Source organism: Crocuta crocuta, unplaced genomic scaffold (genome assembly GCF_008692635.1).
Source record: "Crocuta crocuta isolate KB4526 unplaced genomic scaffold, BGI_CrCroc_1.0 scaffold14, whole genome shotgun sequence".
NCBI classification, from domain to species: domain Eukaryota; kingdom Metazoa; phylum Chordata; class Mammalia; order Carnivora; family Hyaenidae; genus Crocuta; species Crocuta crocuta.
The window spans coordinates 1240032-1256293 of NW_027530209.1; the positions used below are offsets into that span (position 1 = coordinate 1240032).

The 16262-nt window shown below is 33.9% G+C and overlaps 1 protein-coding gene across 1 annotated transcript in view; it reads right to left on the minus strand.

Annotated features, from left to right (window-relative positions):
- Positions 1-9055: 9055 nt before the first annotated feature.
- MIOS (meiosis regulator for oocyte development) overlaps positions 9056-16262 on the minus strand; it is a 50375-nt gene continuing 43168 nt past the window's right edge. The window contains exons 9-11 of the mRNA XM_077765350.1: positions 16019-16223; positions 10049-10178; positions 9056-9286 (exon numbers count right to left, since the gene is read on the minus strand). Coding sequence (XP_077621476.1) covers positions 9190-9286; positions 10049-10178; positions 16019-16223 — 432 coding nt within the window. The 3' untranslated portion in view covers positions 9056-9189. The remainder of the gene's footprint in view (positions 9287-10048; positions 10179-16018; positions 16224-16262) is intronic.

Below are 16262 nucleotides of genomic sequence, written 5' to 3' on the forward strand. Positions count from 1 at the left end.
AGTCTTAACTCCGAAGAAAATGTGCATGTGTTTTGACTGGGTGACAAACATAGTTCAGGTAGCTGTCTTAATTTTGAGGTAGATTAAACAGTTGGTCTTACGAAATTCAGAAGAAAGCAGAGACAGGAAACAATGGGAATAAATGAGGGGAATGTACAAAAGAGTGTCATATGCTGGAAGAACATGTCATGTAAAAGTTCCATTCACCCTCACACCCATCAGTCCACCAATCTGACCAACATCCAACTCCCTCCTCAGGACATTTTTATGTGAGAATAATGTTCCAATTTTACAACACGAGTCTTGGGATTCCCTTGTATGATGAACAGTACTGCTGGCACTAATAATTGATTCCACAAGGTACCTAATGTCAGTCTAACCATGTACCTTTATAGAAATCACTCCATGCACGAAAAGACTATGCCCTGGACACTGTGAGGTACAATCAAATTATCTTTATCACATGATATTTTTTCCTGTCACTGAAATACATGGGTTTGTCCCCACTCCAGCAGCCAGATTAAGTTTTCTTGCCATTTCTTAAGAAATGAGGGAGGGAAGAGGAGTAACTAAAACTCCATTAACATTTCCTGAGCTCCTACAGTATCAAGTCCTTTTCCTTGGGTATATCACACTTTACCCAAACTGCAGTCTGTCGCTTTTTGGTAGGCCTGTGCTGACCATTACTCTCTGCCATCTGTTTTAGACATGCAGCCCATGTCACCAAGACATCTAAATGATGATGGTTTTTTCTCTTCATTCTCACATCTACTTGCTGAAAAATGTTTCATTTCACTGTATCAGAGTATCATTTGTCAGTCTAGATCCTTCAACTTCTCTCCTTTCTGATTAATTCAAAAGGCCTCTCAAAAATGTCTTAACTCTACCCTTTTACTTTTTCTCTAACATCAGTAATTTGGCAAATTCATTCATTGCTCACCACTGCATGCAAGTTGCACAATTTTGTAAGTTTACATTTCATACAATGTGACAGTGATTAATAAACAGAATGGGAAGTTTGGAAATCTTAGTGGGTTCCACTCAAAATAAGAACTGAATTTTGCTGTCTACCATGTTTCCTTTCTCCAACTAAGGGTCTATGATGTTAGTTTGATAAGCAAAAACAAAGCAAAACAACCTTAGCAGGTGTGACAGAGTGACTCAGAAGGGATGATTTTGTGTTATTTTTAATGCCATAACTTAAGTCTTTTATTTAAATGCTAATCAATTGTCCAAGCACAACCTTCTAGTGGCAGAATCAATTTCAATAATGATGCTGACGGCTGCAATATGATCAACTGAAGCCTCTGCCACTTGGTACAAAAGAAGTGGAGATGATAGGCAGCTCATTAATCATTTATCCCAGAGATGAATGTGTTCAGTTGCTGATACGGGGCTGTGGGTGAATGCTGCCAAAATGAGAAATGTCAATTGTCAGACCTCATGCATAATAACAGTGGAGCTATTTTTAAGCTTCTTTGAAGATTAAAGTTATGCTCTTTTTCCCTACATTTCCATCACATATGCTTGGCAATTTTGTTCTATGAGAATTCATTTTCACTGCTCAGATATCTCTGCTTGAGAAACTATACACCACTCAAAATCTAGCATGAGATATTTGAAGTTATTTAGAAATCTGTAGAATTCCACATATTGGGAAAGAACTCTAAAAGAATAAAGAAGTACAAGAGGCAAACCAGGAAAGGTACTGAGTAACTTCTTGGCTAATTTTTTCCCCATAGGATGTGTTTTATCAGCAAGGATGATATATGATTTTAATTTCTCAGGTCCCCAGAAGGAACATATTCTATAACTGTTATAACAGTTTCTGAAACAGAGATAACAGAATTCAATAAAACAGACTTTAAAAAGTATTTGTTCTCTAAGTTAGGTGATTGATGTTACCAAAACAATAGTTGTAGCAAATGACCTCAAGGATCTGCCCCCAGAAATCTCCAATTTGTGTCTAATCCTTCCAGTGGAAAATAATGTTCCCTGCCTGGAGGAGTATTCTTTTTTAGGAGACATCAGGATCTCAGCATTCACTGAGTCATACTCACTTTTCCAAAGGGGATTTCATGTATTTCAAAAATCTAATTAAAAAAAGAGTCAATTTGTTCTAAGAGTCACATACCATTTTTGAAGAATGGAAGGGAAAGATAAGATTTAAGAAGAGAAAATGTATTACTTTTCCAAGACCTACTTCTCGCACATCTATCAAGTTGCTGAATGTTTTGCTCCATTAATATACATCTTCACCTATTTGGGGAACATTTATTATAAAGATACATACCCATTGTTTAACTAACAAATATTAAGTATACCCGCTTAATGCAGAATACAAATTTCCACACTGATAGAAAAAAATCAGTTTTTTAATGTTTATTTTTTAAGAGAGAGAGAGAGAGAGCACACACACAAGTGGGGGAAGGGCAGTGAGGGAGGGAGACACAGAATCTGAAGCAGGGTCCAGGCTCTGAGCTATGAGCATGGAGCCCGACACTAGGCTCAAACTCAGGAACTGTGAGATCATAACCTAAGCCAAAATTGGACGCTTAACTGACTGAGCCACCCAGGGATCCCAAGAAAATAAATTTTTGACATAACTAATTATATGTAGTACAAGAATTTGCACCATTCATATTTTTACTATGAGACGGTTATCAAATTACTTGCTACTAAAAAGATAGTTTCACCATGTTTAATAGTGCAACTTCTTAAACTGTCATCAGCAAAATATGTGGCTGAGATGTGATATAAATCTGAGTAAGCATGATTTCTGACATTTGCTATTTCAAACTCCAGATTCTTTGCATATACACCCATGTACACCACCAGCCCCCACGTTTGTATATGTAAATGGAGCTATATAAATAATAGCTAAGAATTTAGCTATTCTTTAAATAAAAAGATGTAAGACCTACAGTTTGCATGAATTCTTACACAAATGCCTATTTCAAGTTTCTAAGACATTCATTTCTTCAAATGCTCCAGACTACTTTGTCATTATGACTTTATATTTTAACGGCCCAACTACTTAGATTCCTACATCTGAATTTCCAGTTATGAACTTATGTTAAGGCAACATGCTTTTCATAAATTGAATGATGAAAGATCACATGTACCAAATTATTATTGCTGTGACTTCTGACATTACATAACTTACATACATCACCAAACTTCACAGACTTGGGGTGCTTCCTTCTGTTTTCCTCTTCTGCACAGCTATGTGCAAAATAGGCACAAACAACAAGATCCTTGTTTTATTCTTCTCTATAATTTTAATCTTAAAGCTGTTTTTAGCAAAGCATTTCAAAACACTGGACAGTTAATAGATCAGTATGAAAACTACATTTTTGAAAAATGGTACAGACCAACTCTACTTCATTAAATTACTTCTAATTAGAAGACAATTTTGAAAGTCTAAAACTGGAAAACAAAATAAATTGACCTTTTTTTGGGGGGGGGGGCCTGTAGGAAGACATGAGATGCTAAAATGATACCTCACAGCAACAATAAATATTAACCCGAATAGATTTGAGTCTGCCGAAAATTATGCTCTGTCTACCATTTTCCATTAGACACCAGCTCCTCCAAGGCAACTCACGGTGCTGCTCAGCCCTTTGAAATCACAACCTGTAACAGTGTCCAGTACACCGAGGCACACACAGAACATAAAGGGCCAGTTTCCTGCCACAGGCCCACAGCCAAAACAGAGGAGTTAGGAAACCTCATGAGAAAGACCTAGGAGAGAAAATACTGAAATAAAGTCATTAATTATGTACCACTAACCTCAGGGAAATCAGAAATATTTTACGGATCTGTTTCCCAATGTGCTAACTGGAGGGCAAAATGCACTATTTTCAAACATGATAGGAGAGGTAAAATTAAGAGAAAAATCAACATCTTTGTGTTATTTCGATATATTATTGTAAAATATGAAATCTAAAAGAATGCTTTCAGTACTAATTTTCATGATATCTTGTAGCAGCTTTCTTCACCTCTCAGAATAATTCCCCATACTTGATTGTTCACTACCATAACAAGATACCACATCAAGGGTAACTTTTACAAAAGGCAGTAATGTGTGTGTGATATGCACATTATTTGTGCATTTATCATTATTATAGAAAAACTAGAAAATACAGGTAAGTAAGAAGAAAACTGTCACTTAAAATCCCACTCTTCAGTAATGAACATGGTTAAAACTTTTGTAAATATTCGTGTTCTGTGCAAATATATTTATATGCTATACATACTATAACTTGCCTTTCCCTTCACTAATATCTCATGAATCTTCCTTTGTCAATAAAAAATATATACTATTTGAATAGTTTGTTAGTATTCCACTGGACATAACAACTTCTTTACTCTTAGTTTTATTAGTTTTTTAAGTTTTCATTATAAACAATACTGTAATGAACCACTTCCTCAAAACATACATCTTTGTGCCCTTATCTAAACTATCCCTTAGAAATACTCCCATATATTCGATATTTACTATGTCGAAGGGTGTAAACCTTAAGGCTTTTGATACATATTGCTCACTTGCCAAGAACACTTGTACTGATATATCCTCTTACAAACTGTTATCTGAGAATGTTCCTTTCCCACATCCATGAAAATGCACATTATTCTTTTTAATCTATGCAGGCAGGTGAGCAGTATCCTATTGTTTTAATTAGCATTAGTTTCTGATTCAACATTTATTTCTACTTATTGGCCACTGTAATTTATTTTGCCTATACAAGTTCTTGATCAATATTATCTATTAGTTGGGTCTTTAGGAGTTTGAGAATATTCCTTATGAATTAAGGGTATTTGTCATGCATGTTGTAGTTTATCAGTTTGCTTGCCTTTTAACTATTTATGGCATTTTTGCCACACCAAACTTTAAGGACTTGGAAAAAAACCAAGGTGTGCCTCCTTGTGCTTTCCTCTTCTGCACTGCTATGTGCAAAACCAGTGGTAACATCAGGATCCTTATTTTATTCCTGTCCATAAAAGGGAAGGATTTCAGTATTTCTCCGCTAGGCATGATGCCAGCTGTTTGAGACAGATAGTAAAACAGAAGGGAAACAATGGAGGAAAAACACTTCCTTTGCATGATAATCACTAAATCTAAAAAACAAACTGGGAATAAATTTTTGAATTTTATCAAATGCCCTTTACATTGAATGACCTATTAACATTTTTTTGTGTTTTGATGTATTAATATTAAATAAAACCTTTCTTCGTCATAGTGGATTTCTTATATACAGCTCATACAGTAGTACATAGAAGTATAAAATAGTAATTAAAAGTACGGACCAGGAAGTCAGATTACCGGTACCTCAATCATGGTTCTGCTATTTACTAGCTGTGTAACCTAGTACAGTGACATCATGTCCCTTTACCTCAACTACCTCAGGTACAGAATGGGAGCAGTAATAGTATACCTGCCTCACAGGGCTACTGTGTAGATCAAATAGGATGACGTGCATGGAACATGGCACATAATAAGTACCAATAGTAACTATTATTTTTTTTTAATTTTTTAAAAATGTTTTATTTATTTCTAGGAGAGAGAGAGAGAGAGAGAGCGAGACAGCGTGAGCAGGGGAGCGTCAGAGAGAGGGAGTCACAGACTGAAACAGGCTCCAGGCTCTGAGCTGGCAGTCAGCACAGAGCCTGACGCGGGGCTCGAACCCACACACCGCGAGATCATGACCTAAGCGAAAGTCGGACGCTTAACCGACTAAGCCACCCAGGCGCCCCATTATAGTAACTATTATTCTTATTAATATACTGTTGGACTTGATATTCACTTTACTTATTATGAATTTATCTTGTATATTCCTAAGGGAAATCAGTTCTTTTGTTTTAGTAATCCATGTTATTTGATCTCTGGATTACATTAACTTTTAAAAACATCTGGGAAGCTTTCCTTCGGTCTCCATACTCAGGAAAAATTAAAAGTTTATCAAAATATTTTTGTAAAATGCTGCTTTGTATATCAGCCAAATAACCTACAAGATTTTCAGGCAAGAGGGAAAACAGGCAGATGATGTAATGGAAAGATTTGGAGTAGCAGAGAGGAGATCAACTGTCGGGTAGCCCCATCTCCGTCATGGCCGTGTGAATTGCAAGTACAAGCTAAGGATGCTGAACTAACACCTATCACATCTCTCCTACCTGTGATGCCTCTGAGCAGATATTTGACATGGACGACTAATTAGTTCCCAACTCATTTAATTACAGCTATCCCAAGGGAGGAAAAAACCTCACAGTATACTTTTATTACCACTACCCACCCCGACATTTTAACTGAAATGAATATGTAAGTGCAATGAAATAGAAGAAAATACATTACACAAAAATTACACAGAGATAAAGCTGGATATGTTCCATTTCAAGACCACGATTTACGAGTTGAATATGGATACAAAAACCCCAAATTTTCAAGAATTACCAGTCAGCTATCCACATGTACCAAAAATTTAATTTCAATCCTTGGGTTTACCCCTGTGTCACATCAAACTCCTAGATGGTTGTTTGAAGGATTTCTTCAAAAAGCAAAAGTATTATTCTAAATACATTATAAACAGACGTAGGTAAGTCCTACCTCAAAAGCAAGTCATAATTTATCCAGATTTCAGAAAATAAGCTCTTGGGAAATTTTTAGTCCTTAGAGTAACACCATACTTTGTTTAAATTATACCATATTCAATTAAAAAGTAAGATAGAGGAGTAACCAATAAAGATGAAAGTAACAATAACTTTTAATCACTACCTTTTATAGAGCACTTAGTATGTGACAGGAATACAGTACTTCATGTTTATTTTATCACTCCTAACCACCCTATGAAGTATTTCTGTACCTTTTAACATAAGAGGAGATTGAGACAAGGGCAAGTCATTTGGCCACTATACTGGGGCTAGGATTATATCTAAATTTCAAAGCCAATACCTTTAATATTTGCAGTCAAATGAGTAGCTGAAATTAAATTTGGCCATATAATTACATTCAGAATTATATTTCTTCTAACTCTAATACTTACCAACGACAATGGAAGGGCACTTTTAAAATATACCGTTTTAAAGAATAACCATCCTGGAAAGCAAATTAAACTGAAAAAGAGCCTTAAAAATGTTACTTCTAAGATTAGGTATCAAATTTGTCATCAAAGTAAGTATGAATATTATTTTATTGGATTATTTGTAAAGGAGTCAAAGATAAATTCTCAATTAGACATGCTGACTTCAACCCAAATTTATTCAATTTTTTAAAAAGTAATAAAAACATTTTTATTAAACACTTCTATTGAACATGTTTAAGTAAAATACCTTGAGTTTATAATCCCAAATACAGGGACTAGTAATAAAAATGGAAAAATAATTTGAATCTATTTTCATGGTCCATATACACTGAAATGCACAACAAATATAATAGACATGAATATCTGGGCTTCAGGGAAAATATCAGGAGACTGACACAGGCATAGAGAATCTTAAAAATGTCATCCCATCTGATTACAAGCAGATTATTTATATACTAGATTTTGTTTTATTATGTTGTATTTCCCAAAATTATAAATATTTTAGGTATAACCCTATTATAAATATAAATTCAATAATTCTATCAAACTTTAGTTAAGGAGAAATGAAAATGTATTATGATAGTTTGACATTACTTAAAGTTGACTTGGCATAGTAAATTTGAAAAGAACACTTCAACTGAAGTGATTTTGAAGGTAAAGATAAAGGTTATATTTAAGTAAAATAAAGTCAGGAAGATTTACTTAAAAGAAGACTGGAAAAAGTCCCCTTTATAGAAATCTTTGTAAAAAAAAATTCTTTCAGTTTAAAAGACTGTCATCTAGGTGAGATGTTTACAGTAGATATGCAACAGATATACAATGTTTTCCCTAAAAAGGGTCTTTTGTACCAGATCTCAAAGTAAAAACTAAATTGAATCCACTTTTGTTCAGTATTTAGGTCACACCTCAAACTAATATAATAAATAGTAATTCTACCAAGTATAATTGCTAGCACGAAAGCTCTGAAAATTCTTTAGCTTAAGATATTTTTCTCCAAAATCTATACAATAATTTTTATGCTTACTTTATCTATGAATAGAACTTCAACTATGAAATTCAATTTGATACTCTGCATATGTCAGATAACAGAGATGCATGCTACAAATCCTTTGTTATTTCTCTCCCAGATATCTAACTATGAAAAGGGAAAGAATAAAATTTTTAAAGAAAGTTCCTGAATTTGCCCAAATATACTTTTTAGAAACTTACATTTAAAGTATAATTATTTCCAAAGTGACTCTGCTCTCCACAACCTTAGAAACAACAGGGCATTGCAAAATAGGAGGGAATATGACAGTGAGACATACTGAAGTAGGGGAAACTGAGTGGTTGGTCACATATAATCTTGCATAGACTTAGTGTTCAGTAAAATGCTTACAGATTATGGGCATAAAATGATGAATTAGAAGGGAGAGAATCTTTGAAGACAAATGAGAACACTCAAAAACAAAAGGCTAAAAAACTTAAAATTTCACAACATGATCCCCTGAAATGGTACATATTTTTCTCTTCAGATGAGATAAAGTTGTAAGACACAGTCTCAATTTTGGCTTTTCTTAGGAAGACAATAATGATCTGTGGCAAAAGATTTCTTATCTTGAAATGAAAGTGTATGAAGGAATAGACTCCTTAAAACATATATACCAACATACCTTGATAAAATTTATTCTCCACTGTGAAGTAAGGGCTCTCCAATTCTAAAGGTAAAAATTGGTCCTTTTAATCTACTTTAAAAGATACACAGATCTTACTGAAAAGATACCTAATTTCAGCATAGAAGATACAGGTTCATGGTCTGTTCTTGGGTTATTCCAAAAACTCTGCTTGCAAAGTGTTCATAATTTTGACAAACCCTATAAAACTCTTCCACAATGAACTTTTTCAACCTACTGAACAGAATTCATGCCCACACTCTGTTCACCTGAGCAGCATTTGTCTCTGTGAAGCACATCAAAATCACTCAAACATCAAATTGCTGATTTGATAGAATGATTTATTTTCCCATTACAGGAAAGTCATGAGTGACTTGTTCTGAGGTACGTTTTTGAGCTATGAAGGACATCTATTAGAAAGCTCCACACTTGAAGGTTTCTCTTTAGGTGATAACATTTTATGGCTGGACAGTCTCTGCAGGTACCAGATTTCCTGTTGTATCCAACTGCATACATTTACATGTGCATGCAGAAACGGGACACTCTGCATGGTCCCTAAAAAAAATAGGTCAAGTAACAATTAAAAATCTAAGTTAAGCATATACATACATACATTTATCTGTATTACCTATCTGTATGTAGAATACAATTTTCAAAATGACATTTGAAAAAATACAGGAATTAAAACCCAAAGAATTAAATAAAAAACAAATGACAAGCTGAACTGGGAAGAAAGTTATTGAAAAGTGAATAGCTTTACCTTTTAAATATATAAGATACCTGATTTACAGTTATGAAGTTGACAGGGATGTACTCAGAGTTTTAATTAAAGCCAATGTGACAAACTGGGTATAAAAGTTATAGCAATGATGAGAAAGGGCCACTGGCACTATTTAAAGCAGAAGTTAAGCATGGCTTGAGTGTCCAGTGGATCAAGGGCATACTTACTATATAACAAGTTTATTTAGAAGGTAACTGATACAGTAGTTTGATATGTATACTCCATCATTTAATTTCTAATTTCAATTACACACTATGGTTGGATATTTAGTTGTAAAAAACTGTAAATGTAGCATCTCTCTAAATTCAAACATTTAACCCATACATAATATTTAAACTATCTTACATAAGTCTTAATTTTATAGTTTCAGATTACATAGGATATCTAATGATAGAAATGCTGACACCATCTTTGTTAACTCCAGTGACAGTGAAAAGAAATTTATCCTTCGGCTATATAAACCTGAACTACTTAAAAGGCCATCTGCTCTATCTCCTCTAACTCCAAGCCTATTAAAGAAGAAATGTGCTGATTACCTGAACCAACTAAGCATATGACCAGCATGTCCACCATGCCTGCAATTGTGACACCATGTGAACCAGTTGTTAAATTGAGCTAATTTTTTATCCTTGCTCAAGTCTACTTTTTCATCTGATTTGGATCCTCCTATGGGTCAAAGAAAATCATCTTCATTAACTATATCACAAGATTTTATTCAAAGCTTTAACTTAAAAGGTATTTCTATAACTAGGTTAAAATACAAATCATATATAATACTGAAATAGCTACTTTAATGCTACAATCTAGTTTAGACTGAAAACACTATTGAATAACGGAAGTTTCCTTACATTTTTAATAGTCAAAAAAAGGAAAAAATATAAATTATCAAACCCACTAAGAAGCAATCTGAATTAACAACCTTCAAAAAATAGTCAGTTTAAAATCTTCCCAGAGAAAATACCAAGCCCAGTTTACAGGTGAGTTCTACTAAAACCTAAATGAACAGGTAATTTGCATCTATACAAACTCTTCCAAAGAATAGGAAAAGAGAAAATTTCCCAATGTACTTCCTGATGCTGGTATAACTTTGCTAAAAGAAGCAAAGATAATGTATGAAAGGAAGATTATAGGTCAATCTCTCTCCTGAATAGACATAAAAATCCAAAGGAAAACATTAGCAAACAGTATTAATTAGCAATTCTACTTCTAGATACATACACTAGAGAAACTTATGTACATGCACAAAGGAGTCGTATGCAGTAATGTTCATAACAGTATTGTGTGTAATAGTAAAAATCCAGAAACAACCAAAGTATCCATCAATAATAGAGTGGAAAAACTGTGTTGGAGTCATGAATGGAATACCAAATATTAACAAAATGTGAAGATTACAGGTATATTCATTAACATAATTAAAAGTAAAAAAAGAAAACCAATGTTGACAAAAAAAGGTAAGTCAAAGGATATATTCCAGAAGATTCACTCATACGGAATTTAAAACACAGACAAAACGAAACATGTGATAGAACCATACAGATAAGCAAGAAACCAAATAACACACAACTTAGGGCAGCACTTACATCTGGGGAAGAGGAAAGAGGTAGGATTAGGCAGGCAATAATGAGCAAAGGCAGTGGTATAGACAGTGTTATCTGAAGCAGGCTAGAGGCTTCACCGATGTTTGATTTATTACGGTACATGATATATGTACTAATTGTGTTACAGTTCACAAAAAAAAATTAAAAAATGTTTTATTACACATGCATATTTATACATGTATATTTTCATACACACATTTACATAACTTTTAGTACTCAAAAAATGCTCATTCGATTAATTCTGGCCACCTTAAATTTTTTTCATTCTAAAACAGATCAAATTAAAATATTTTAAGATTATATATAATTAGAGGCAAGAATAGAAAAAAAATGAGTAAGAATTAAGTTTAACTGAGCAACCGTGTACCTAATAACACATGATGCTGTGTTCATAATTTTACCTAGACTATTGCTGGTCACACTTTAATGACCAAAGAGATAGTCTTACAAATAGTTTTTTAAAATATCCATCTGTTTTTGCTTACTGATATTAAGATGAAAGGATATATAGGTGGATTGAAGAATTAAGATGTAAATACACTGAAATTCTTCCTAAAAGCTTCATAAAAATGATTAACAATGAAAAGGGAGAAGACAAAAATAAAATACAGACCTTTATTTTTTTAATATAGACCTTTTAAAGATAAACTATTTTATATTGTGTATAGTTCATTAGTAACTTTCACTTTGTTTTTGTAACTTCTAAGACACAGAAAGCAGACTGAATCCAGAACAGCTCACTCTTTATGTTCCTCTGATGAAGCTGAAATTATTAAGGTCTACCTCAATGCCATGTGAAAAGGCTTCTTAAAGATCAAATAGCTTTAGCAAACGATGTATCTGATAAAGGATTAATAACCCTTTATCAGAAACTTATATAACTGAACCAGAAAACAGAGTCCTATTAAAAAAATAAGCAGAGAATCCAAACAGATGTTTGTCCAGAGAAGACATACAAATGGCTCACAGACATATGAAAAGACCAGGGAAATGGAAGTCAAAACCACAATGAGATCTGACCCTTGTCAGAATGGCTAGAATCAAAAATATAAAAATAAGTGCTGGTGAGGATGTAGAGAAAAGAAAACCCTCATACACTGTTGGTGGGAATGCAAATAGTACAGCCACTGGGGAACACAATATGGAGGTTCCTCAAGAAACTAAAAATAGAAGTACTCTATCATTCAGTAATTCCAACATTGGGAATTTACCCAGAGAAAATGAAAACACTAACTCAAAAAGATACATGCACTCCTATGTTTATTGCAGGATTATTTACGATAGCCAAGACACAGAAGCAACCTAAGGGTCCATCAATAGACAAACGGATAAGGAAAATGTGGTATACATATATAATGGAATATTACAAAGCTATAAGCCATAAAAAATTATGAGACTGTGCCACTTGAGACAACATGGATGGACCTACAGGGTATCAGGCTAAGTGAAACAAGTCAGACTGAGAAAGACAAATACCATACAACTCCACTTATAAATGGAATCTAAAAAACATGAATAAACAAACAAAAGCAGAATCAGGGAACCTAGGTGGCTCAGTTAAGTATCTGACTCTGGATTTAGGCTCAGGTCATGATCTCACAAGTTTAATGAGTTCGAGCCCCACATAGGCTCTGCACTGACCCTGTACAGCCTGCTTGGGATTCTCTCCCTCTCCCTCTTTCTCTCTCCTCTCTCTCTCTCCTCTCTCTCTCTCTCCTCTCTCTCTCTCTCTCTCTCTCTCTCTCTCTCTGCACTGACCCTGTAAAGCCTGTAAAGCCTGCTTGGGATTCTTTCCTTCTCTCTCTCTGCCCCTCCCCTGCTGGTACTCTCTCCCAAAGTAAATAAATTTTTTAAAAATTCTTAAAAAAGAAAGCAGAATTAGACATATAAATACAGAGAATAAAGCTGATGGTTGCCAGAGGGAAGGATGGGAAAGGTTGGGCAAAATGGGAAGGGGAGAGGGAGATACAGGCCTCCAGTAATGAAATGGTTAAGTTACAAGAATAAAGGCAGAACATATAAGGAATACGGTCAATGATACTGTAATAGTGAGGTAACAGGAAAGATGGTAGCTACACTTGTGGTGAACATAGTATATAACATATAAACTTGTCACATCACTAAACTGTACACCTACCTGAAACTTACGTAACGGGTGTGTCAACTATACTCAAAAAAGATCAAATAGTTGTAACTTTTAAAATATTCATAGTGAATTACAAAGATAAGTGCTACAGACCCAAAGCATGATGGATGGATATCTCTAACTGTAGGTAAAGCAACAGGGGAATGTGTATATCTCAATCTTTAAACTACCTTCAGCTAGCATTTCTATTAAGCACTGTCTTATTTTGGAACCCAGAGTCTTCTGATTTTACATACTAAAAAAAGAATATGCTTATTATAGCTGACCCTTGAAAAACATGAGTTTCAACTATATGGATCTGCTTACATGTGGATTTGTTTTACAGTATGGTAAATATATTTTCTCTTCCTTATGAGTTTTTTAACATTTTATTTTCCTAACATATACTGTAAGAATACAGTATATAATACACAAAGCATACAATATGTGTTAACCGACTATTTATCTTTTCTGTAAGGCTTCCAGTGAACAGTAAGCTACTAGTCGTTCAGTTTTGGGGGAGCCAAGAGTTATCCCTGGATTTTTGACTATTTGGAGGTTGACTCCACTAACCCCCCACCATGCTGTTCAAAGATCAGCTGTATTTTGTTAATTAACTCAGCTGAGCAATCCTTTAAAGACCAGGTTTCCCTAATTTGCCCTCACTATTTCCTATTAGTCTACTTCAGAGGCCCTGGTCATCCAGATGCAACTGCTAGTTCCCATATACTCTCAGTGCTAACACTTACTAATCTCTTTACCCTTGCTTATGCTTTTGACTCTTTGTCTACAACCTGGGAAGGTCTCTCTAAAATTTTCACATATTTAAATCTCTCAAACTTTTTTTTAAAGGACCACCTTAAATGGCATATTCTTTGTGAAGTTTTCTAAATGTCCTTCAAATGGAAGTATAACGCTTTCTTTATACAATATTCCTTATTCAACCCGGAAAGCTAAATGTGTTTCAGAATACAGAAAACTTGGGATTTTAGGAAAATAGTGAGCAAATACTATATAACAACTCAAGGAAAGTCTGAGGCAGCATCCTGTAATCAAAGACCCTAACAGCCTTCTGTCAGTTCTGAACAGGTTCTTTTGTTTGTCTGTATAGTGTAAAACTTTGGATTTCAGATCTTTTTAGAGGTTTTGGAATGATAGATAAGGGATTCTGGACCATTATTTCTTTTCTTAAACATACCATTTCTTATTTTATCCATGCTTATTGTACACTGTAAACTCCATGAGGATCTTTGATTGAGCTCAACATACAGCCTTATCTTAGCAAGTGTTCAAAAATATATTATATAAAAAAAAATTACTGAAGCAAAATAAGAAAAACATTTTTGATGCAAATATGGAAAAATGTTAAGATTTTATAAACCTGAGTGTTGAATATTTATTAAATTAAGTCTCCATATCAGAGACAGTAAAATGTTTTGAGTTTCCTTCAAATTTTAGAAAGCTGATTTTATCCTTTCTTACCTATATCAAAAATAAAAAAGATTGAAAAGCAAATATCTAGCAAAAAATAATAGCACTCAGGCCATTATGGCTTCCTGAGGTAATGGTGTGAAAGATGTACCAAATTTAATTATTTTTATGTATTCCAGTTCATATAGAACTTCTTTATGCAATATTTTGCCTCCTTGTTCTTTCACTGTAGATTTTTAGTTCAAACTATTTTCTATTTACTAGTGTTGGGACCATAAAAATGATCAACATGCAATATATAAAATGAAAATCCTTGATTGAAATTTCAATTAGAACTAATATATAAATTTGAAAATATTACAAATTGCCTTTATTTGCTTAAAGGCATCAAACTTGAAAAATAATTACTCAGCCAATGATACCAGAAAATCTCTTTCACAGATGTTAATGTAACAAATGAACTATTTACATGAACCAACTGCACAGTCAAATTATAAAATTTCATAACTAGAAAGGATCTCCATCTAACACCTTATATGAAAGAAGGATAAAATAAGTCTCAATGTCCCAGGCTGTCACAGAGGAAGAATAAAACAGGCATTCTGACACCATATCCAGTACTTGATTATATCAGTGTGCTAAATACTCAAATGTTTTTCATTAAAATTTTTGCCATAGTATAATTTTCAAGCTACAAAAATAGCTAGAATATTTCTTGCCACTGGACACATAATATTCAATTATCTACCGTTTTCAAAAATTTTTTCTATATGTTTACTATAAGCAGTCAACAATAATCCTAATATTTCTAACCATTAAAAAATATATATATTTACTAGTTAGCTGACATATCCAGCAGAAGCAGCGGCAAAACCTGGAAGTAAAGGGATCTGACTTCTAGACTAACACTTTCTCTATGTATTTCACAGGTAGACTTTGAAGATTATGTAAGAGAGAATGTGAAAGTGCTTTGGGACTAAGAAAAGCTCTTTATGAGTACAAGGTACTTGCTAATAAATGAGGGCACACTGACTTTTAAACATAAAATTGGAGGGAACTCTTAGAAAAAGTGATAAGAAAATAGTATAATTACAGGTTACTTAACAGTTAAACCCTTTTCATGAACTTTAAATTGGCCAGCATTTGTGAGATTACTTGTGATATCATGAATACAGGTTATAATTTTAATGTATAGATTTTATAAATTACAGGAAATACAAAACCTTTAAGCCAGCAAAGCGGCTTGCTCTTAGAAACAATATAAAATCAACCTAGTATGTCTTCTATTTACAACATTAAATCAATTATACAGGAATGATTTCAGTTCAGAAAATTATAGAATTATGTCATACCAGGACAGCTAGAAACAGGTGTTCCCATATTAATGAGGCAAAGCGCACATCGAGGAAGGGGTTTCCGACAACCAGGGCAGCTCGTGACTTTAGATTTTGTTGGTGAACCGCTGACACCGTACTGACTAAAACCTCTGCCCTGATGAGGCACAGTTGAACAGCTGTAGGAGATCGACTTGCCACAAAAATTGCAACTCACAAAAACCTATACAAAATGAAAGGAGGAATAAGTATCAAATTACTC